This window comes from Dermacentor albipictus, chromosome 3, assembly GCF_038994185.2.
Source record: "Dermacentor albipictus isolate Rhodes 1998 colony chromosome 3, USDA_Dalb.pri_finalv2, whole genome shotgun sequence".
In the NCBI taxonomy this organism is placed as follows: Eukaryota; Metazoa; Arthropoda; class Arachnida; order Ixodida; family Ixodidae; genus Dermacentor; species Dermacentor albipictus.
This window is the reverse complement of record NC_091823.1, coordinates 50,373,988-50,398,961: the sequence shown is the minus strand read 5'-3', so window position 1 is coordinate 50,398,961 and position 24,974 is coordinate 50,373,988. Positions and strand designations below refer to the sequence as shown.

Genomic DNA, 24,974 nt, shown 5'->3' with positions numbered 1-24,974 from the left:
TTGTACAGCATGTGTGCTAAATGCACCTGATAAAAACTTCATTCAGGTTATTCAGTTAATCTATTTTATTTCAGTGCTTATTAGTGATCCTAGAGTAACTTCTGATGTTTGCAGCTTGTATATGCTTCTGTCAGAAAAAAAATACCTTTCTGTCTTGAATATTGTATTTTTAATAACTACAGTGTTTGCCAAATGACCTGGTATCTTCCAGAACCAAGAGACAGGATTCATAAAGATGAAACAAACAAGATGATGGCTCAACCCAGCTTCATTGCCTATTCTAGCTTAGCTCTAAGCATCATCAATCGTATATTGACAGAAGCAGAGTAGGTGTCGCATTCATTTTTATAGTAAGATTCTAGATGTGCTACTGTGCTGATAAATACACTATGTAATTAACAAAAGCAATAAAGTCTTAGCCTGCTTGGAAAGGTCTTTTTGCCCACTATTTTCCTTTACAAACCTGCCAATCTGAATAGTGAATAAACACGACATGCAAACGAAAAAAGCACTAAAATTTGGTGAAAAATTACTAAAAGTTGTTTGATTATTCAACATGTTGACTGTTGATTAAAGATTCACAGACTTTGTTCTGTAGAGATGCTGTGAACAGCAACTCTGCTCTATATCGTTGCACCAAAAATGACTTGTGCCACAGACATGCAGAAATCCAGATAAACTTTATTAATGAAATATTCATGTAATAGCTGTCGAAGATATGGCTGTTGTAATACACTGGGTCTATTAGATGATGTAGCTACCCTGCATATAGGTTTGTACAATCAATGGGCACAAAATATTAGTCCATAAAAAAAATCACTCTGGGGCTATACTTGTCTTCTTGAAAACTGGTATTGCCCTACACAACATGCAGATGAAAAATCGTAAAATATTTATGTCAATACGACAATTGTAAATGAGCGCTAAAATTTGGGCATTTTACCATAAAATCTTAAGTGTTGGCACGTATGCCTTTGACTCGGCAGAATGTAAATATGCTTGATGAATTCGTTAATTATGCAAACACATAAATAAAGACAAACAAGAGCACCACATCCCATGCGAGAACCTACCAATAGAGAAATGGCTTTTCCCGTTCTATACTGACACTGTTGATGGGGTCGAGCCTGAACCACGTGTAGAGAGTCCAGCCATTTTGATATGGCCAGCGTGCCAATGGCGGCAGTGCAATCGCCTGCAAGAGGTAGAGATGTAGCATCTATAGTATGACAAATTATTAAAACCATTATTAATTAGAGCTCAACGTTCTTGGTTTAAATATTGAAAAAAGCTTCCCACCATTATTTTGGAATTTATCCGAGGAGAAGACTTGCTGCATTTTTTGGGTGGCTATATTGCTAGAATGTAAGCTCACTGTTTTTTCCCTTTCACCGACTACCACCTCACACATCTTTTCCAAAAAAGGCTACGAGTTAATGACTATCAAATGCTGCCCCTGCTATACTCTTGCACTGTTTACTTCCATATTTTTATTTATGCTGTGCTCGAAGCTGTGCACTTATGCAAAATGATGGCCGTCATGCTTCACCAGTGATCACACCAAGCACTGGCATCATCACCGTCTCTAAGATCAGTTCAACATACTTCCCAATGTAAGATACCATGGTGTCAGTGCAGTGATACTGTTCCTTGCCACCAGATGGCGCCCCTGCCTTATGAGTAACGATCTTTCTCCATTTATCGCTTTACCAAAAGGCACTGCTAAGTGGCAACATCTAAAGCGACCTGACCTACAGCTGCTATGCTAATTGGTGCATCACAATAAACACAATACGTGACACAAACTTAAAAAAAGTTGAAGAATATGGCAGGCAGTATTTTGAGCTACCCTGTAGAGTTTCTGTTGCATGCATAGGATTAATATTTGGCTCGGGGGTTCCCAACAGCCTTGTCTAGTGGCTAGGCTTGCTTCTATAGTAAGTTAAGGTCGTTATTACCATTGTTTGTCACCAGTTTTCTACTGTAGCTTGTCAGCTGCTATACCAGTAAGCCAGAGTGTTTGTAGGGCAATGACTGCACAGAGTGATAGAGCAAGAGCCGTCAAATAATCTGTTCCATTGATACTAGAGCTCAGCAAATATTGTAAATTTGCCAGAATTATTTTTTGCAACAATTCATTTTCATTACTATATTCCACCTTAATATAAAGGTATGCCTATACATGCTGTCTTATGTTGCCTCTGTTAGGTCAGTGGTTTCATGCGACATTACATCCTTCCTAAGGACAATCTCTCCTACTATTTCTAGCTGAATACAGTATATGGCTAACAATATATGACAATGAGGTTGCCTAATGTCCAATAATACCTGGAAAACAAGGAACAGTCAGCAACCTTTTTTTTCTGGGTGCAATGGGCAGCACGAATGCACAGGCTTAAGTGCGAGACTGCGCTAAAGTTACTCTAACACACCAAAGCAGTCTGTATGTCAGTAAGTTGTAACCCTCTTCCGCACTTTTTTTTTTTTTCCTTAGAGGGATACTCTAGTGATGACTTCAGCTACATCAGTCAGCTAACCAGAAGAGCAGGAGAAAGAGGGGCGTGATGTGTGATGATGCAGATGGAAAAGAGATGGGCACACCAAGCATAGCCCAGTGAAATCATAGAGTCCAAGTCCATGCTCCATGAAAGGTGAAATGAGGCTTTGGTAGGTCTATAGCTAGATTTACAACATTGCCACGGAATAAGATTAGCTTGCTCTGACAACTACTGACTGTCAAGATGTGCAAAAGAAGCAGCCAATGTCTGAGCTGAGGTACTCACCGCCCCTTTCTTTCCGGAGAAGCTGAAAAAGCAATCTGGACCCTGCCTGTGGGGCATCTGGCGGAGGACGGACATCAGCTTCACAGAGTGCCTGGGCTGAAAAACAGAGAGTTGCTGAAGTGACAATGCTTTATCAAGCAGAGAAAAGTAAAAAGAAAGCATAATTTCTTTCACTGTGTGAGAAATGGGTTAGTTCTTGTGGGTCAGACTTTCTACATCAATGAATTTGCAGTAGATACAGCCACTAATGAATGTAGCCTACATGCAAAGTGATGTGCTTGAAGGGGCCATAACTTGGTCGTCCATGTACTCACCGTTTATCATTGTAACTGAGATCAGAGGTGCCAATATGATTATACATAGAAGAAAACTGGGCCATTGGCACACATTTAGACACAAAATTTCAATTTGATATCTCTGCCTCTAAGCCCCTCCCACTAACAGCAACTGCCATTTTGGCATGGCTTGAGTGCCATTAAGTGACTCAGAAACCTTCCAAAACTAAACACCACGCCAGACTCTCCTTGCTCCACATGCTATGGCGCCCAGTAGTACAGCAAAGGTGTCACTCTTGCAGTGTGCCTGCAACAGCGACAGCAATTCTTTCACTCGCATAATAATAACAGCAAAAACCAGAGAACGCCTGAAGAAACCATTTTGAGCTGACCTTTGTGACGAACAGGCAAAAACGAAACCGTATGCATACCGAGCACATTTGACTGAGCAAAGCACACTTCATTTATTCACCTGTCAATGCTCTCACTCTGCTGTACCGTTAAACTGTGATATAAAAGAAAATTTCACATACCGATTTTCTACTGCACTGAATGCACTCAAATTTTGCCAGCTTGCTGCAGGATGCATACGGTTTAACGTGCATAGCATAATTCAAGCTGGAAAGATTGGTGTCATCGCCCCTTTTAGAGTGTTATTTCTTTTTCTGTCAGGAGAGTGCATTTGGAATAGTCTTCCTGCTAATACTGTGAATGCTCAAACTCATGAGCTGTTTCATAGTCCTGTTTCAGATTACTCACAGCAAAGGTACTTTGCTTAGTGCAATTTACCGCTTCTTCATGACTATTTTCTGCCCCTATACCATTAAAGGACTGGAACAATAAGCAAGTAAATAAAATATGCGGAACTGTTCCTGCTCAAATAAGTGTGTGCTGAAGAAGTCAATCAAAGGCAACTGTTAGCCTGCGCATTAACCCTTTGCCTCCCGTTGACGAGTATAGCTGTCATGCAATTTTGCACCAATGCAACAAGTCACGACTGAAGCATAACTGCGAGTCGGCCTAGTTGGAACTTTTTCCCTGCAAAACGTTTGTTTGCACACAAAAAAGTTTAAGATGAAGTCACGACTATAGTCGTCATAAACAAAAATTTGTCACACAGTGAACCTATGACCAATATACTAGCCCTATTGCATCTAGCTACAATTCCTGACACTAGATAGCCACAAGTGCCCATGTTGTGCCATTTGTGTCTTACCTTTCATTATATTGCCACCTCTGACACCCCCACATAAAACATGGCTGCTGCGTAGACACGAGGCAGTGAAAGCATGCGCAAAGGAAAGTATTTTGATGACTCCGCATTGGAAAACAGCTATGTAGAGTCTTGCATGGAAACGTAAAGTGATGTGTTATCATCTGAAGAGTCTGAACAGGGTGGAGTTGGCCTCTGTGCCACGCCTTGCTTCGAAGTCTGCCATACGAAGACGGCCTACTAACTGCTTTAGGAACTGCGGAAAGGTATTCACAATTCATGTGCATGTTTTGCACCATTTAGGTTATTTTCTATTCGTATTCTCTTTATCCATTGTGTATCGAGCCCTGCAAAAACGTTTTTTCTTGCAAGACACCAAGGACATGCAGTAAAGCCTTCGTCAAACTGTCTTTTTACACAATTTGTGAAATAGAGGAACTCCATTAAATTAAAATAATGATGTCACATTATTCAGAAAAGTAAGCTCTACAAAGTGAGCGAAAAAAGATTTCAGCAAATTTGGCAAAATTTTCTTTTTTTTTGCGATAGGGAAAGGGTTAATTGGTGACTGAACTCGGATGTTTTCATCAAGAATAAGTGTACTCACAGTACAACATAAGAGCCAGCCAAAGCATCTGAGACAGAATTATTAGACAAGAAGCAACTTCAAAGTGAAACCCTAATCTGAGACCTAGTCTTGCATGAGCTGTGTTCTTGTCTCGTTCACTGTCACTAATGTGCTGCAACTTTCACCATGCATGAGTGATCAAAACTACAATTCATTTTGACGTAGCTTCTAATGACTTCCAAGGTGGTACATTACTGGAACAACATTAAAATCAATGAAATGGTTAGGTTGCCAACATGACTGCATAAAACTAGCCCAGTGTGCATATGCACAAACTTTGGAACTATGAGCTCCGCATAACAATGTGACCATAACTTTGAAAGACAAATACAGCAGCAGAGAGACAAATAGTGAGAGGGCAGTGATGCAAAACATGCCCTTTCAGTGAAACAATATCATGTAGCTACATTTAATTATGATATATTCGATCACTGAAGTAAAGTATATCTTTATGGAAGTCAGTGCCACAATTGACAGAGGAAAACACCTATTGATGTCTAAACAAAAATGTACTGCCTGTCTCTAATACATGTGGCATTTGGAACCATACAGTGTGTAAATAAATGAAGGGTGCCAAGAAAAATAAATTTAACATGTCCACTACAAGAGCAGAAACAGAAACAAGGCCTGTGGCACATTTTGCAGTTTTGACAAGAAATTACATTAAATACAAAGTTGTTTCAGCCCGACATGGATTTGCACACTGTTATTTCTACCTCCATAATGCACTGTAATGCTCCATAATGCTCAAGGACCATGAATTGAGCAGAAGCTAAGTGAGCAATGATTAGTGAGCTAAACATCACTAGAAGGAAAAAAGAAATGCTGAAGCAGTGACTGACCCATTTGTTTCCGGTGGCCTTCATGCACCCAACTAACAACTTGAGCTCTCGCACTGTGATGCTGTAACTTGCCAAAACCCCCAACATTTCTATGACAAGATCTGAAAAGAAAGCAGAGAATGCTGTGAATTTCATATTCACTAAATGAAAAGTTGACAGTTAACACAGGTAAAATATACATGCGAGCCTGCATATAACTTAGTAAGCTTTGACAGCTTTGTAAAGCTTCAAAAAGCAGGAAATTACAAATAAATCTTCTACAAAAAAAAGCGAAAGAAGACTGTCGTGATCAGGACACTAGTGGAATTGAATGGGCTTTTACACTTTAACAGAGACAACCTCTCATTCTGAAAAGGCAGTGTATCACTTTACAGACATCAGTGAAATGCACCCAGTCTCAGTCATTGCCAAGAAGCCACCCACCTGCAACAACTTCTTCAACTTGAGAGAACCTCTGGAGGATATGCTCAATAAGTCCAACTTCAGTGCACGCCTGCAGGTTTCTCATGCTTTTCTTAAGGATAGCAATAAATACACTCCACACTTCAGCCTGTAAGCAAGAAAATGCATGAAGATTAAAAGAAAAAAAATTCTGTATTTACATCAATGTTTACAGATTGCGATTAATGAAACAGTTTATGTGCCTGAGTGTCTTAAAGCTACACCTTGGCTATGATGAACACTGAAAGCAATCTATGAAGAATAACTTTATGACATGTTTATTCTTGATGAACTAGAGTTCTAAACAAAGTTAGTGCAATTTGAACTACATTTTCTTCATTAAAAAGATCGTATTCACACACAGCTAGGAAACGAAACATGAAAATGACCTAGTTCAATAAAAGAGTAACATATCTCAACATGCAAGCAAAAAAACCTGCTCTTTTTTCTTTTTGCGCTGGGCTGCTATGTGTATCATACTCCTCTGCAATTTAAAAGAGGTGCAATTATGTTGGTATGCTGACACGATGTGCTGTATCATAAAATGATGTAAGAGTCTAAGAAGGTCAAAGCACAATCAACTTGAAGCTCACCTGTAGGCTGGATGGACAGTGGTCCAATAAATCTAACATATGAAGGATATTCTGGGGATGTTGGATTACAAAATTTAGCTCCATGTCGAATTCGCCTCCAACAAGCTGCAACAACAAAGAAAAAAAAAGAAACGATTAAGGGCGCAAAGAAAACAATAACTATAGCAATGACACATAAATAACATATTATAGACGCTACAATGCCGAGTTTATGAAACGGTAAAATTGTCGTCTACCCAACTGTAGCACAAAACTGCGAAGGAAACACACTATTTCTCAGAAAGAAAATGTCGTGTTTTACAGCCTGCAACTGCAGGGTTGAAAGGGAGGAATTAAAAATTATTTGTTTTTATGTTATCTCGGTCTTAAGCATAGATGAAAAAGGATTGGGTTTGCTTATTAGCTCATGCTACAGTTGAGTGGATGGCAATTCTTTTTTTTCTTTCATGAACTTTCCTCCATCTTGCGAGCTTCCGCAGAACTGATTTGCCAGATGCTAAATTTGCAGATTGTGCAATCATGCTTATAACACAATCCTTCAGCACAAGGCTGGCTATTTAAGCAGCACAGATTAAAATGTGGTGCAGACCTTTCTCCAACTCATCTGTTCAATTAGCAATATTAGTAATTAAGCTTATATTTTTTCTTTGTTAGTATTGTTTGATGTCAGATGCCTAGACAAAATAGGTATTCTCAACAGTACCATATGAACACCCAAACATATAGGTACTTTTTCAGCATGTGATGATAGCAACACTGATTTATGTGTGTAAATGAGATTCATGCGTGTTCATATGATTCAAGAGTTCTACCATGTGAACATGTGTTCAGCATTGTCTGGCTTGAAGAATAATGAAGAAAGACAAAGAAGGGTACAATAAGAGTAGAAGCCCACCAAACAATCTTCCATGGTTTGCTATCCTACAGTAGGAAAGGGAAGCAAGAAAACAGAAGATGTCACTTTCTTTTTTCAATTAAAATATATGCCTTATAAGGCTACTATGTACAGGGTGTCTATCAAGTTGACATTTCCAAATTCCCTGAGTTTTCCAGGTTTTCTCTGGGTGTTCTTGCAAAATTTCCTGATTGACACAGAATTTTGTTTTATGTCAAGGCGGGCTGACACCATGTCGGACGATGCTGCCACTCTCTAGTAAGCATGTTAACAATAAAAAACGACATAATCCAGCTTTTATGATAAGTAGTAGTGCTTATTTTATGCAATAATAAAACGGAAAGGGCAGGGAGGATAGTGAAATGCTCAGCAAAGAAAATACCTTAAAAAAATGGCAAAAGCAATTACAAATCGAGTCGAACGTTCTCAAATACGAATAAAAAGGAGATGCATACAGAAGCAAATATTTTCGAATACAAGCTATTTCTATCAATTCATTACAAGCTCATTGGAAGATGTCCGAACTTTGTCACAAGTAAGATTCTCTCTCAACAGCTGTTAAGTCACCCTCAACTGTCCAGACATACTATCAGCCCGCGCAAAACGCCTCAGCCTTGCGTTTTACTGCTCGAAAGAGTTTATTTTGGTTTGGATGAGGGCACCTGCATCTCAGCACTAGTCGACACTTTGTTTCTTGAGCTCAAGTTTCTTCAAAACGGTGGCAGCAAGCTTCCTTTCCCGTTCATTCCTCAATGCGTAGGTCTTTTCTATTCTCGTCCTCCTTCCAACTCACGCTCGCTTCGCGAACCATTTGAACCATCCTGTTGGTCAGTTGCACAGTCAAGGTACGATTTTAGTACTCTCTAGGGGCCGCGAGAACATCCGAAAAATTAGGAAGTTCGACAAAATGAATGCATGTCTTTTACTGCCCTTAAGGGCTCAAATCACCACAAGCACACCCGAAAAAGCTCTGAATGCTTGCCAGTACACTTATTAGGCATATCGGTGCTCCTACTGTGACTAGAGATGGCGAGTGCACGCGTGTATAATTAAGGAATGCATACTGCGTCACGTGACAAATGCCCCTTTCCGCGCTTGTTATGCTTCACCGCAATACTTTCGTGTTTGCTTCACCACGTAAGATTATTGTACTAAGGCGAAGATAACCTTCAGAAACTAGCATTATGCAACGAGCCGTGTTTTCCGAGCTTCGAAACTAATAGCGAGGACCACAAAGGTGGAGTAGCATTGCTGACAGTGGCGAACTCTTTCAATGAAAAACACGGCACCGAACGGCAAAAAGCTTAACAGCGAACGTCGAAGCAGCTAGGCCTATCGCTGCCGCGGTGGTGGCTACGGCTGCAGGTAGATCTGCGTGCGAGAGCGCCGTTCGAGGCGGCGAGGTAATCAAAATGGCGGCGGTGGTGGCTTTGTTTCATTAGTGCCATTTCGGACCTGCGGTCATGGCAAAATTTCCGGAAAATCGGACGTCGGAGGGTTCTTGCATCCAAAATTTTAGACATTCTTATACATCGACTCTATGGGGTACGTGGTGGTGCCGCGAAGCTGTCCGAATTATCGGGCGTGCGGAAAGTCGGTCGTTGATTGTACACTGGCAACTCCTCCAGCCGACGACAAGGCGTCAAAGTAGATTTGTTAAGATTCCTTTTTGTTAGTCCAGCCAGCATTACCGCTAATTTCGTTCCCTTTCAATAAAATAACACCTAATTTTCCCTGATAGAAGCACAAATTCCCTGAGGCTTCCCTGAGTATTTCCAGATTATTCAAAATACCTGAAAATTCCCGGTTTTCCCGGTTGGTAGACACCCTATCCTGTATGTAACAGTCAAACAGTAATCTTGCTAATTTGGCGCCTATATATGCTATGCAGATCCCGCCTTTCCTGGCGTCCAACACCGCAAAAAATGTGATAAACATGTCTCTGTTTTCTGCAAATTTTGAAAACTTCACAACTATTTCTGCTAAAGAGAGGTGCCCCGTAATTAGCAAAGTAAACAGAAACAATAACGCTGAAAAAACAGGAACAAAAGATATCACAACTTAAACACGATTACAGGAGAGCGCAATGGCTTGCCTCGTCCCTACTTGCACAAACTTTTGTCCAAATGACAAAGTCAGTCTAAAAATGATACACTACAAATAAAATTCTTGAAATATTACAGATTAGCTTGACTTATGACACTTGGCAACATTGCAGGTGGCTAGTATGGCAATGTGTCCGTATGACATTCATACATGTATATTACATCTATGTACATTACATACATTTCCCCCTGAAATTTTGTCACAATGTCATGCACGGCGACCGAGACAACCACCTGTGCTGGAAACCTTCCTAGGATTTTGTCTAGAATGTCATTTCAAACTGTACAAAGAGTTCGCCACCTCTGTATCTGCAGTACGGCGGCAACATGGCTTACCCTATCACACTGAACAAACACAAATTGTTTGGAAACATGTTGCCGCTCTCAGCCTGGGACCTGCCCAAGCACGGCCTACATGCTGCACCTGTCATCTGATGGCCTGTACACAAGCATGGCCCTGTGGCCCCCTCATAACTTCAACACTCACTCTCAACACGCACACACACTCTCTCTCTCTGTACTTGCCTCTTCATTCACAGTTTTTTTTCTCTTTCTATTCATTCTGCAATCACCCAAGGCACGACTGAGGTCACCACCTCCGGTGAGAAAAAATACTGTGCCTCTTTCTTTTTCGTCTCACCGGTGTATGGGCAAAATGTGCATGATGCTCTGTGGACCAAGCCTTGCTATTTCTTTTCATACGGTCGGTCGTTCGGCCATGGTATTAGACACCCAAAGTAAATACTCACTTGCGGCCAATGCCCGCATTTCGTTGTTTCATTCCTTTCCTTTCGTATTGTCCAACCAAAAGACATTGTTGCGGCGCAAGGACGTGTTGTCACGCGGTCAAATAATATTTTTTTTTCTATTGTGGCAGTTCCTCTCGTACAGCACACCCGAAACAAAATTTCTAGCTGATCCACTGATATGTATATGTTTCCTCCTAAAACATGATTTCTTGCCAAAATCTCAACCAAATTCAAAAGTTAAAAATGTTGTGACGATCGAAGATTCTGATAACACAAGTGGGAAACTGTAGTGCCATAAAAATGCAATACACCACAAACATGCCATACCTTGAAATACATGTTCATCTACGCTTCAGGCCGAGTTTCATAACACAACCCTGCAGCTTGTAATGTCGTAAAACATTACAAATTTTTTTAAGATCCTTTTTAGCGACATGCCTTCGACATCAAAATTCGGCATCATCATATCACGCAGAAAAATTCAACTAAAATAAAACAAAAGCTAGCGACAGCGCTGAATTCAAAAATCAGTTTATTGATTTCAATCTTCCGCAAATTTCGAAAGGCAATTACCGAGTGACAGGCACGCATCAGGGGGTAATGTAAAGAGCGCGCTCCCACCGGTGACAACACGAATAAACATCGCCAGAAAAAAAAAGAAGGAAAACTAAGATAATAAAGGAGAGGCTATCCGTTTCCAAAACTCGCCGTGCTTCGCGTTGGAAAGATGAGCCGAAATCACAGAAGGGGAGAAAGGGCACGGAGCGGGCCGAACTAAAGCACGGGTCATTTGCCCAGCTCTGGAAAGCGAGACTGGGCGATCGTCCCAAAAAGAGTAGCGACGACGGTTTCGGAGAAACGGGATATATATATATATATATATATAAATATACAGAGAAATAAGAAAAAAAACGGGCGCAATCGCCGGCCGAGAAACAACAAGCAATCGCGCGCGCGCGCGCGAGCAACCAAAGCAAGCATCGGCGGCGGCCCAATCGATGCGGCGAACAAACAGCCGATCGAGCGCGCTCCCCGCAGCTGAAGCAACACAGGGCTACTACGCGCGCGAACGACAGGCTCGTTCATTAGCGCGGCGGCGACGCTGTCCCCGAGAACACAGACCGCGCGTCGCCTTGGCGGCGCAAAGACACGCCGTCGGCTCCCACGGTTCTTCTTCTTCTTCTTCGGTGTCTTCGTCTCCTGCTGCTGTTGTCGCTTGCGGCTGCTGTTTCTTCCGCTCTCCGCCGTCCACTTAATCCAAAGGGCGAAACAAGCGAGGCGCAACGGCGATCAATTTAACTCCTCCAGCGCGGCGGACTCTCGGCGCCGAGCAAATCACGCAGACATTCCTCTTTCCTCTCGTTCCCGAGACGGCTGCGGCAGTAGTGTACGTGCCATAGCTTCGACATCGCTGAATTATTTGATTCTGGGTGCGCGAAAAGAAAGAACAAAACAAAAATACTGAAGCGTACAGAATTGCGATAAAACTGACGACCCGGTGAAGAGATAAGCCGCGCAAGTCTCCGGCTCCACTTTCTCGGACGGAAAATTTAGCTACGCCAGCGCCACGGTCAACGCAATGAGTGTCCCGGAGGAAATTTCCCGACTACCGTGCACTGCACTCTCGCCCCATACGTCATCGGTCGGCGCCATTCCTGCACTTCTTGGGCGACGAGGTGAATTTGTAGCCATATTAACGTACAAGACATGAAAAGAGCGACCGGTGTCATCCGTTTTCGTTTTAAGCAGCGCGTTGGGCTAATACGCGCAGTTGGATTATGCTGTTCTTTTTTCAATTCTTTTCTTTTTGTTGGTACTGTATATAAGTAACTACTATCAACAAGGTTGTCATACCGAAAACACGGATACATTTAAGAATGATTCAGGATCTGTATATATAGCGCTCAAGAAACAAATTAATTAGGGAACGCAATGGACTAAACCTACTTGCTAGGTTCACCCCTGCCGCTATTAATATGCTTCAATAAAGCACAAGATTGGTACAACGTGCTTCACCGCATCACACATTTATACTGCGGTAAAACATACTTACGCACATCCGCCTATCCGGAACTTGCATAAGACCCTCGCACCCACGTACTACCAGAGTCAAGAAAGCATTAAAGGGACACAAAAGGCAAATACAAAGTCGACGTGGACTGTTTAAATACTATCCTAGAAACCTTGCAACCCTTGTTTCGTGCCAAGAAAAGACTTGGTTTACGAGGAAATCGCATCTGAAGGGTCCGAATACCCTTTTCTAAATTCAAATCTCCCGCCACCCAAACGGGGGAGTGGTGACGTGGCAAACGCCATCACCACCCTTTGCTGCCTGCCGTCGGTGAGTAAAACAGCGCCCGACAGACGGCGGTACCGAGCCAAGACGGAGCCAGCTGAGCCAGCTGCAAGACGAGCCAGCTGCAGCGGTGGACTCACCGCTGCAGCTGGTTTTTGGTCAAGTGGCGTGGACCGTTCATGGTACGTCCACACTAGCGACAAAAACGCGCGCGACACAACGCGCGCGGCGAGCGGTGCTGTCGCGCGCGGCAAGATTCACGAAAAGCGGCAGCAACGCGCGGCAAACGCGCGAATGGGTGCGAGACCCATTTTTCGCGGCAGACGCGAAACGTCCACCAATCAGAAGCGAGCCGCTTTACGAGCCGCGCTGTTGTGGCGCCACCTGTCGCATAAGCAAAGAATCATAATCTATGGGCTCTGAGACTGAACAGTGACACGCGCGCCGTAAAATCTCAGAGGCCATTTCCAGTCAAGGGGGCTGTTTTTGTTAAGCCTTAACCACACCGCCACTGAGGCGTCGACGAAGAATTCGCCTCGCAATGGAGGCGTTTTCGGAAACCGTTCGCGGATATGCGTACCTCTATGATAAATCGAGCGTCGGACAAGGAGCTGCGCGCCAACCGCTGGCACATTATGGACAGCAGTTTGGCATGACAGGTGAGTAATTGGTGAAGGTGGGGAAGCAGAGTGCGCGCCTGGCCCTCAGTGTCCCTGTACCGCACTCAAAACTTTCTCGTCCGCTGTCTGGCACGTCGGCGTCGCACAAGTAAAGAACAAACAAGTATTATAGTGTTCACAGTCGCCAGTAGCTCCTCGTCCGTATCCGACATGCCTGAGCGTGGCCGGCAGTGGCGCAAAAAAACACAGTCAGTTCCGATGGAAGACGAAATGGGCAAAACGGAGAGCGCGTTGTCGCGAGAAGTATCGAATGGAACGAGACAACGCGGGACTCCACGGGCCGCTGCCGCGTGCCGCAAAACGCGACTGTGGACTTGCCCGCACGCGTCTGCCGCGCGGTCGCTTGCCGCGTGCGGCGTGTCGCGCGCGTTTTTGTCGCTAGTGTGGGCGTACCATCAGGCATCCCGCGATATCACACGGAAGTTCAATTCTCTACTACTTGCAGTTTGTGCGGGTTTCGCGAGCCAGCGAAACCAGCGCAGCACTATGCGATAACGAAACTACTGAAACGGGAAAGCGTGGACGCTGCGGAGTAGAGCGAAAACGAAACGTTTCGACCGCCCGCGTTGTTGTCAATGGTAATTTCAATGAGTCCTTTTTTTTTTTCTAAAAATGAAACAGAACTGGACAACTAGCATTTGATTTCGACTTATAATACAATGCAAGGGTATTTTTTGCAACGAGTGGTTCAGTACTCATGACAGAATTTAACTGAGGAGTGCTTTCGTCATTGGGCAAGTACTTGAATGTCCCGGGGGAGTCTCTAAGCATGCCATGCATTTACTTCAATTTCTCGATTATTAAGGCTTAGTTCGCGACAATATTGACGCCTCAGAAATTCTCGAGCACTAATTTATCACTTTAGCTTGACTTGGTATTTGCCTTTAGTGTCCTTTTAAAGAACTACTCAACGTCTGGACATTCGGTGCACTTAACTGTACACTTGTGGGAGACGATGTACCACGCGACGCTGCCATCGGCCAAGTTTTTGCATAGCTGCTCTGGTGACGAGAATGCGTTTCTTAGCTGGCTAGCGACCACAGTATAATAGGTGAAAAGCGTTACGTGTCCAAGGTTTTCTGGGTACGGTGCACGAAGGAGACGTGCAGCCAGTGTGGCAAGAAGGTCACAGCGCATATCGGTGCGCCTGTCTATCCGCAAATTTATAGGCTTGTATCATTTCTTCTCAAGAAGTCACGACAGATGCCAGTTAAGTCATCTTCTACAATACAGGAAGGCCTACTTCTATGAAAGCGAGCTACGCAACGCATATAAAATCACACGTGTGGTTGAATCGTCCATGTATGACGCCATATCCGCGTTTTCCGGCCGTCCCAGACAGCTCGCGCAATTGCGCAGAAAAGTGCACACATTACGCAGTCAACCGAGCCGATTTGCATCTAATGTCATCCGCGAGCCAATAAAGTCCGTAAATGAGAAGTGCCTTTTTAAAAGCGAAGTTTTTCCTTAGCGAACCTCGCCGGTTTTCGTGACCGTAGGTGCTGCGGCCTGGTTGTTCTATAACCGAATAAGGTCAACCAATCACAGCGGAGAACGCGCGGCCGCGCGCGCTTCTGGGTTCCTTGCACCGCCACCAGATCGCGCTCGCCTCCGCGCATCAGCGGCGGCGCCGGCCGTGCGGGAGCAAGCAATAAAATCCAGAGAGCTCGCCTTCGAGCCTCCGCGGCAGCGGCATGACAGTAGCCTCTCCAAAATGTTTGAATAAAGCCTCCCGTGTAACTATGTGCAGACATTTCAATAAACGGAAAGTCGTGTTTCGACTCTTTATGCACTCACACAAAGATTGGATGTATATAATAGATTCCAACTCGTTGTATCTGCTGCATTTATTTTGAAGCAAAATCTGTTTGACACCTGTCTTGTGTTTCAGAGTAAAGGTTCGAAACTGAACAAAAAATACACAGTTGCATCGCACGGCTGATTTGAATGAAGGAGGCTTGAAGACTACCGTTAGCCACGGCGTTATGCGACAGTGCCAACAATGAGGACACTTGACAACGCTGGTCCCACTATACCTAAATGTTCTCAAAACTACATTTGCACTACACGGTCGTGCAAATTCAGCATTGTCTGCATTAAAGATTGAGAGCGGAAACCTACCAGACGAGCTTTCGCGGTTTGCTGTCCCACAGTGCGAAAGGGAGCTAGAAAAACAGAAGAGGATGTCACCTTTGTTCTTTTTCCTTCTTTCTCCAGTTAAATTATGTGCTCTATAACACTGTTACGTAATATTTAAACAGTAATCTTGTTAATTTTGTCGCCATGCTGTGCGTATCACGAATTCCCTGACGGTCGCCACCACAAATACAGACTAAACTTATCTAAACTTACTTTTAAAAAAATGTATCTATCTCCTGCAACATCCGCAAACTGCACTATCTCATCTTACCTACAAATGGGGGGTGCGTTACCAGCAGAGTAAACAAAAACGAACGCTGCAAAAACAGAAACGAAAGAGAACGAAAGAGAACGCAACCTAAACTCTATTACGGGAGGTTGTGGTGGGCCACCACACCTCTACTGCGTGAACCCGTCGATAACACTTCCTGCAGTTCCGCGCGAGAGATTGAATCAGGCTCCAACGGCCTCACAAGGCTATAGCGAGGTGCGCGTGAGAGCGCAAGAAATGGACGCGTTCAAAACTTGTTCTGGCTTGTACGCGTCGATAGCGCCCCCTTCCCCCCTTGCAGTACCGAGCACGCGGGGACATCTCCCGAGTTCCTGTGGAATAGGCGTAAGCTCCCCTCGCCTCCCCTTCACGCTCGAGAATATACGGGACTGGGCGTCACCAGAGATGTCCGGATCAGGAGCGAACGACACCGCCGCCGCCGCTGCACGCCTCGACGGATCAAAGTGCAATCAGGCCGCTGCTGCTGTTTCGGCAGCCCCGACAATTGAACAGCGCAAAGAAAAACCGCTGAGAGATAGCGTACACGCATCGACCGCGCGCGTATAGCCCGCCACTTGACGGGTGCACACACGGTGCTTGCGAGAAAGCAAAGAGCTCTGGAACTTCTTTCTTTCCTTGTCTTGGTCTGTTCGATTTTCTTTCGTTTTTTTTTCCCCTTCCCAAAGACAGGAGAGATCTGTTCCGTACACTCCACGGCCCACGCCGTGCAGCTCGATCGGGAAAAGGGCAGCAGGCCCTCCGCGAAACGGAGGGAAGAGAAAAAATTGTCGCATTAAAAGAGGGAGAAAGATTAATCACACGGTCGTTCGCGGTAGCTTCCCTCCTTGCGGATTGAAGAAGATGAAGCAAAAAAAAAATGCAGAGACGGGGCTCTTACACCGGCGGCGGAGACGCCGCCGTCTCGAAGAAAGTAGCACCGGAGAGAGGGCGCGTAGAGAGCGAGGTGCGCGTTCTATTTATTTGTACAGCGCGGCGACGGAGATGGCGCAGCGTAACACTGCAGGGCCGCGAAGAATCAACACAAACGCAGCTGAATGGACGAGTGTCCGCGCACGCGAGGTTCCGAACGGCAGAGACGAAATTAAGTGCTCCCTCTTTCTGCAATAGGGAGAGACAACGGAACGAAAGAAGAATTAAGAATGAAAGGAAGCGGCGGCCGCCATCCCTCGGATTACTCGGAAGAGTCCTAGGAGGAAGGTCCTACATTTCGATTAACAAGAGGGCAATCTTCCCCCTGCAGTTCGATCCGCGCGGGCTTAACGTTCGTATACGCGTCCCGGGACGATTGCGCCCGCGGCACGCCTGGTCTGGCCTGGATCAAGCCGGGCCAATACAAGGCGGATTGCTGCACGCTGGTGCTGCTGCACGCTGCTGCATGCTACTGCTTCGGGTGCCGACCATTTCAGTTGCGAATGCGAACAGCGTGGGGGCCTACCATTGCGGAGGTGGCATGGAAGAGATAGAGGTAGGTTGGGATATATCCCTTGTGTTTGCTGCCACAGTACCCACTTCATTTAAGACATTGCACGCAAAAAACGGCGGGGAATGAAATTTCCTCCTAGGAGAAACGCCACAGATGGCCCACTGATGGGTTCATGGATCAAATGGCGTGCGTAACAAAAGAAAAAAAAAGAAAGGAAGAAAAGGTAGATCGACATTTTGAACTTTAGAAGGATCCAAATGTGCTTGAGTCAACCAGTATTGGAACACTAACAGCGTGAAAAAGCATTGCTCCGGTCTTCGCAGAAACAAAGTTGGTGTCTTTCTACATTGTGGCGCGTTAGGTTTCAGATAAAAAACAGCACAATACAATTAAGCAATGAAATAAGTAAAGGTACGCCAGTCTTGCTTGTTGCGCAGCTTTTGGTTCACGAAAAAACAACAATATAACAAGCGTCACAACACACAGTTGCAAGTTTCTGGCAAAATAGGATAAATAAAGTATAATAAGACATTAAACTTTTTAGATCGAGGAAATACTATCTCACGCGCGGCTCAATAAGATCAAACGCAGCCATCAAGACGAAGTTACTGCACGTCGCTGGGTCCTTAATTCCTCGCTGCAAAGGCAGTCCGGCCCACGCGCGCTCAGCTTTCTCGCAATACGCAGCTGCTTCTCAGGCAAAGCACGCTTTACAGGAGACAGCGTCAGTCCGTCTTTTCTCCCGAGGCCGCGGCCGATACGGAACGTGATTCTTTTGATAAGTGGCTGTAGGGCAACCCCAGAAGATAAAAAAAAAAAGGATGGGCGGGAAAGAGCTGGTCGCAGCAGAAAACACAAGCACGGGAGCGTGAAGCGTGAAGCTATCACGTTGTGTACGCCTTCTGCGCTGAGCGGTAAGGTGAAAGTGGGAGAGAACGCAATGTTGCTGAACGTGGAAGGCGTCGAGCCTTACGTCAATATAAATACAGCATCGAAAACTCAATTTACCCACCTTCCCTTATCTTTAAGCCGAAGCAAAGAATGGAACGCTCTTCTTTTTCTCTCTCGTCTGCCCCCAACGGTGTTCTCTCAGCGTTGACGCAGAGCTACGATTCTGAATATGAACAGGGGATCCAAGATAGGATGGTGCTTGTTGGGTAGGTTTCGTAAAAAAAAAAAAAAACTGCGTGCCGCCGCACAGTTTGCGTGTATCAGGTAACTTCATGCAAAAAAAAAAATCTGCATTACTAGATAAATCACGTCGAAGGCATATTGTCAGATATATGCCCTCATAGATACACGTTATCCAAGCATTCTACATGCGCATAACAAGGACAAATAACGAAGATAGCTAGCTAAATACCCGAACTACGTCATTCTTTTTCAGGCTAATTAGCGCCAGATATATAAACGGCCGGAAACCGAGGAAGCTAACCATCGAAGCTTAATCTAAACCGGTAATGCAAATGCCGTACGCTTCGATGCTTAGCGTGCCAGCAAAGTAAGTCCGAGTTTTGAGGCTCAACCAAATGCGCGCAAAACAATTACTGGGCCTAGATTTAGCTGTTCCGACAAGCAATGAAAGCGAAAACTGCGGGAGTAGTTCCTTTATAGAGCACAGATCACAGACAGTATTTTGCTGCGCAATACAATGACGTCGTGGCGGAAGCATTATGTCAGGGCAAAATAAAAAAGTTACACATGTTAGCTTCCAAGATATCTGAAGTGCAGTAGCGCGCCGCGCCACATATTTACGAGATAAACGATATATTAAAAGGTTATTCGCTGTTTAGGACATACACATTATTTACGGTTTAGGATACACAGTTTTCTAAAAGCGCGCACCGATCTTTTAGGAGAATGTTTTTTTACACCTTTTTTAAAGCTCCGCTCGCACCCTCTCTTCACCCGTCTATGCGCCTCATGCATGTCTGTGCGTATTTCTTGCTGTGCGCTCGCAACTACGAGCGCCAAAGACACGCGCAGACTCCAAAGTAAGAAAAAACTGTCCGGCGGAATCGCGCCATAAGCGTGACGCCGACTCTATGGGATTTCGCGGTGCGTCAGGCGCAAAGGTCGAAGAAGGACGACGCAATGTATTCCCGCTTTTTTTTTTTAACGCGAGAAAAGCAAAAGCGTGAAAGGGGGGGGGGGCAAAGTGGAAAGCGGGAGCGCACCTCCTCCCGAGAAGGGGGAAACTAGATGCAGACACGGCAAAGCACAGACTTCGACGGGAACACAAACCAAACAAACAGAAGCGCGCGGAACGCAAGTGTACGTAGGCAGTAGACAGCGAGTGTTTGTCTGCCCGTCGTTCCCGCTCGGAATACAAAACTTTTTTTTTTCTCCGGATGGCGCAGCGTGCTTACTTTGTTGAGTCCATCTCAGCCCCAAAGACTTTTCTTTTATCCGCTACCTCTCTCAAAGCCTGGTCGCCTTTTTCTATCCGTCGCTTCGAAATCAAAGAAAGCCTTCAAGGAGAAACGCTTGCGCCTTGAGCTCCCGAGGCAACACGGTGTCGTTCGCGGCTCCTCGGCAAGCGAGTTTCTGAGTGGAGAGGAAATGCATGGAGTGTTGCGATGGCGAAAACCGAGGATGCTGCTGGGCGCCATTTCTATCAGTTTATTTCTCTACCGCCCCAAGAGCTGTTTCGACGAGTCCTGTTCTATAGCGGATCCAAGCAGCAGACCGACACATCTTCGAGGGTGCGTGTTGCACCACTCGCTTTCGCAACCGGCTATGCTCGTTTCGAGAACGCGGCTTTTCCTTTCTTTTTCTCTCTGCAGTGTGTTGCAAGCAGAACACGTCGCCAAGCAGCAGCACCCCTCAAAGATGAAAACTGGACACGACTGTCAGCGCAAGGGAATAAGTTTCCGCACTATGTGGTTGTTGTTGCGGCGGTCAAAGTGGAGTAACTGCTCTCACAGGCGCCGCTCGGTAGCACACCTCCAAAAATAAAAACATGTGCCCAATGTGCCTAGGCACATTCAAGGGCCGACAAAAAAAAAAAAGAAACGAAAGCAGCGACTGGAGTTTTGCTGAATTCGACAAAACGCACGTCCAGCTCAGTGACTCACGGGTTAGAGACACGTTCAGGCGCTTTCGCCGACTGTCGCGCCCATGGTGATCAACCTGTCGCAAGGGCACACGGCGGAGCGTTGCGCAGTCCACATCTAAAACGCACGCACTCCACTCACTCACTCACTCACGCACTCCACTCACTCACTCACTCACTCACTCACTCACTCACTCACTCACTCACTCACTCACTCACTCACTCACTCACTCACTCACTCACTCACTCACTCACTCACACGCGCACACACGCGCGCACACACACACACGCGCACACACACACACGCACGCACACTGTAGTATGCGCTTATCAGAGCTGCAGCGTTGAGAATAATTTATGCCCCACTTCCTCCTGCGTCCCAGATTCTTCCGCGAATGTCTCTCTCGAATTCACCGCGGCTGGACAGCGGCAATTCAAACAAAGCAACGCATCTCCAGCGTGGCCGGGAACGAGACTCCTAAGCGCGCGCTTTAATTTCCGAGCCTCGTCGCGAAGCGCAGTCGGCGGGCGCCGAGCGTTCGCGAGATGTGCCGTCCGCAATAAACCCCCATCATCGGGAGCCCGACCGAGTCCGGACAAAAGGGGAGCGCGCAGCTTATATTTATGTCCGTTATTTACTCATCTCAGACGGCGGACCTGTCATGGCCCAGGCTGTAGTGAGTTATGTGGCCAGCAGGCTCAGCATTTTTGCTATGCCTGGCAAGCGGAATGCACGAGACAGGGAGAGTGTGTTGCAAGAAGCAGAGAACGAGGGCATAAAAAATAGTCAAATCCAGCACCATATGGTTAAACAAGAAATCGAACGAAGGAAGCAGTTCCCAAAAGACATGCCGCGCAGAAACCGCCAGAACGCTCCTGGAATACCCAGAAACGGGACTGGTGCTTTCCTGCTCTCTCGGACTTCATATAACGAATCCACACGAAGTTCCCGGTCGAAACCAAAGAGAGGGGAAAGGATACCAGACACATCGATTCGTGTGATTGTCGGGCAAACGTTGCCGAAGGACCACCGGATGGAATTCAATATCGGGCCAAGCGGCCTTTCCGCCGGAGCGTCCGACTGCACCCGTTGTACGCTTGGCTTTTCGGGCGAGCACAGCGTTGAGCAAACAACGTTGACAATAGACAGATGACAAGAAAGTTTGCTCTTGCTGAGGCACTCTAGCATGGAACTTGTACACTTCCTCACTTTTTACTTTTATTCTTTCGTTTCTGTCCTGGGGATCAAAAACGAAAAGAGAGTTCAGGATGGCACAGAACACAGAGAAGCACAATTTCTCGTGGAATTCCGCAATCACAGCGGAATTCTATCCTTACTCTACCGCTAACAAGACCAATATGGTTATCGAAGGCAGCGCGAATCGAGCAAAATGTAACGAGGCGGACACGATCGTAACGACATCGAGAGACAGTCGTCTCCGTCAAATCCGACCGCAACAAGAGCCTTGGAGACTCGCTGCTCATCACGATGAAGAAGAGCGGGGGCGGTTGTGAGTGGGCAAGAGAGGGGCGTCGTCGCAGACACTGAACATCGCAATGACAAAAAAAAAGGAAGCGTCTGTGTAAGAAGCGTAAGGTACAGCGCCTATAACTAACGCGCGTTGCGTCTGCAGGAGCAAAAGCGACACCGCGTGTGGATTGATGATTGCAAGTTGAGGAAGGTGCGGAAAAAAAAGAAGGAGCAGAACGATTGAAAACAGATGGCAAACAAACGCGCGCACCCGCGCACACACACGCACACACGCACGCACACACACACACACGCACACACACACACACACACACACACACACGCACACACACACACACACACACACACACACACACACGCACGCACGCACGCACGCACGCACGGAGAGTAGAAGAAGTATTATTGAGAGAGTGAATAAGCGGCATTCTCCATACTCAACAACGTTCCGTGATGCCTGTAATATCAAGGAAGAGAGACTTGCACCACGCGCATCCCTGAGAAACTCGTACAGCCAGGTACTTACATCACCAACGGACACGCGTGCACACACACGGATGCATAGGAAAACGCGAAGGGTGAAGGAAACACACAATATGGCGCGCACACAGTCACACGCACGCGGTAATGACACAGAAAAAGAAAAAAAAAACACACGCCGAGAGAAGGCAGCAGGAGCACGCCCTTTCCGCCACGCTGGGCAAAGCGGCGCTCTCGCCCTCTCCGGCGGCCGCTCCACATAGAGCGCGCGGCAGAGAGCATTCGGCCGAGCGTGGCCGCCCCTAACGGGACCCCGGAGGACCCGGCTCGTTGGGCTCCGACGACGATGCGAGGAGAAGAAGACTCAATTAGCAGGCGCTCCCCCACCGAAACGCGGTCCTCGGCGCGGGCTATGGGCCGACGAACACCGCGCGGCGGATGCGCTCTGCCCTCCTCGCTCGCCGCCCGGGTCGTATACAGATTGCACTTAGAAAGTCATTAGGCGGCACGTGATTACGACTACTAATCAGACTAACAAGCAAAAGATAAAGAAATGAGCGCACGTTTAACTTGTACTACATGTTGGAACTCGGCTAGCTGAGGCGAGCTCGGTCATTAAAACCAAATAAAAACGAGAAGAAGCGGCTAGATCGTGACGAGGAAGACGCATGATAGATGCGTGTGATGTGTACGTTCAGTGTAAAGCGTTACTGATTTTATTGTGTCATATCCTCACCGGATATGACAATACACGATAGAAAGCTATTTACCGACGTAATACCGTCGTACGGTATTTAAAAGAAGAAAGATATATACCATTCGTGACTCAATCTCGAGCCTTTAATTTATGCCTTCAAGCGCTTGCGAGACTGCAGCTGCACGCACAGCAGCACGGTCTGTTTCTGTCGCTAGCTACCGTCAGTTTCATATTTACTGCCTGTGGATACGGTGCAGAAACTATTGAGTACATCCTGTTATAATGCCGCATCCCTCCAGCGATAAATGCGGCAGCATTAGGCTTGACCAAGGCGTAAAGATTTAAGGACAGTAAAGTAAACATAAATAAAAGTGCTATGATGACTAGCAAAAGGAAAATTGGTGGTAGAAAGGAAGAAATAACACGCAGTGAAACAAACTTTCTACAATGGATAATGTGGCTTGGAGTATAAATACATTTAATAATTCAAGTACACCCGAAAGTTTTCAAGAACGAGCTTGGTGATATTACTATCGCCCCGTTTCAAAGGAAATGCTCATCTCATCATCTGTCGTCATCATCCCCGTCTTCATGTGTATCTGCTACAAAGAAGCTTTAGAATTTTCCTCCCTCCTCCTTCTCCTCCTCCTAGCTTTACGTACCGCCAAATGAATATCCAGGCAGTTTTCCTTCGAACTAGAGTTAGAGGCCCTCATAATCATATCGTGCTTTTCGCAGGCGAAACCCCATATTTTGTCTTTTATTAAAGTTCCCTGTGACTAGCGAAAAATGTACAGCAGAAAAGACGAGGTCGAGAAAATGGCGCAGATAAGAATATTACCCTCCTTCCCTCCTCCACTTCCTGTGTACAAAGTTCTATTTCTCGTTCCTTCATCATTATTTTCTTTTTCGAGGTAGGTTCGCGGCAGAGAGCTCGCTGTATATTTATTTTGCCGAGAGGCGCCTCAAAAAACCCCCGCAAGCAAAAGGATCTGGCTAGCACCCCTCGATTTACCTAAAGAACACGGCGCTCATGACAAGCGAGGGGTCACCACGAGAAAGAAGCCCCGCAGTCAAGCACAATCGCGCCGTCGGTTCGTCGAGACTCGGCGACCATGGCGGAAACGCAGAGCCCGCAGGAAAGACGACTCGATCATCGCCAAGAACGCAACTGTGCCCGCGCGGCTGACCATCTCGCCACAAGAAAAATCCCCTTCCACATCCCACGCCACTCTTTCCCACCTCTTCATCCCTGCGCGCGGGCGGTTCCGTCTCTCTCTCTCTCTCTCTCTCTCTCTCTCTCTCTCTCTCTCTCTCTCTCTCTCTCTCTCTCCGTCAGTTCCGCATTCGGCTCTGCTATCGCTCTGCCCATCAAGCAGCAAGAGATAATTAACCGAGCTTTCCTTCTTTCCGTCCAGTCGAACGTGCGGCGGATATTAGTATGAGCAGTGCATCGCAGGTAATTACGAATCAAGCGCAGAGCCGCCGCAGAAGAAACGTAATTGGACGCTTCTTGCCTGAGCTCTTAATTAAAAAACCGTTTCTGTCCTTTCGATCGTGCCACTTTACTTGGAGAAGTGGGGACGCGATAAATGTTAAGGCGCGCTCGCTCCCTTACGTCCCTTCGCTTCACTCTGTCTCTTCCCTTTGTCTGTCCAGAAAAGAAAGCAACTGCAATACCTATTCCTTTCATGTAAGATCAGAGTGGACGGAGACAAAGACAAGCAAAACAACGAGCGAACGAAGTTCGAGACGTCGGCCTGACGTAAAATAAAGTGACGTTGTTGCTGGACGTCGCCTTCTTACAACTGTCTGACAAAAGCAGCTTAGACATATGGGAAATACTCGAAGTGACAAGGCAAACGTAGCGTAAGATAAGAAGAAGAAGAGGAAGAAGAA

The 24,974-nt window shown here is 46.0% G+C and overlaps 1 protein-coding gene across 2 annotated transcripts in view; it reads right to left on the bottom strand.

Moving 5' to 3' along the window:
* The window catches only part of rg (A kinase anchor protein rugose), a 342,944-nt gene that overhangs the window by 218,101 nt on the left and 99,869 nt on the right, over nt 1–24,974 (bottom strand). For both annotated transcript variants that reach the window (XM_065426861.2, XM_065426862.2), the window contains exons 2-6: nt 6,776–6,880; nt 6,165–6,291; nt 5,742–5,842; nt 2,784–2,879; nt 1,074–1,195 (exon numbers count right to left, since the gene is read on the bottom strand). In XM_065426861.2, coding sequence (XP_065282933.2) covers nt 1,074–1,195; nt 2,784–2,879; nt 5,742–5,842; nt 6,165–6,291; nt 6,776–6,880 — 551 coding nt within the window. The remainder of the gene's footprint in view (nt 1–1,073; nt 1,196–2,783; nt 2,880–5,741; nt 5,843–6,164; nt 6,292–6,775; nt 6,881–24,974) is intronic.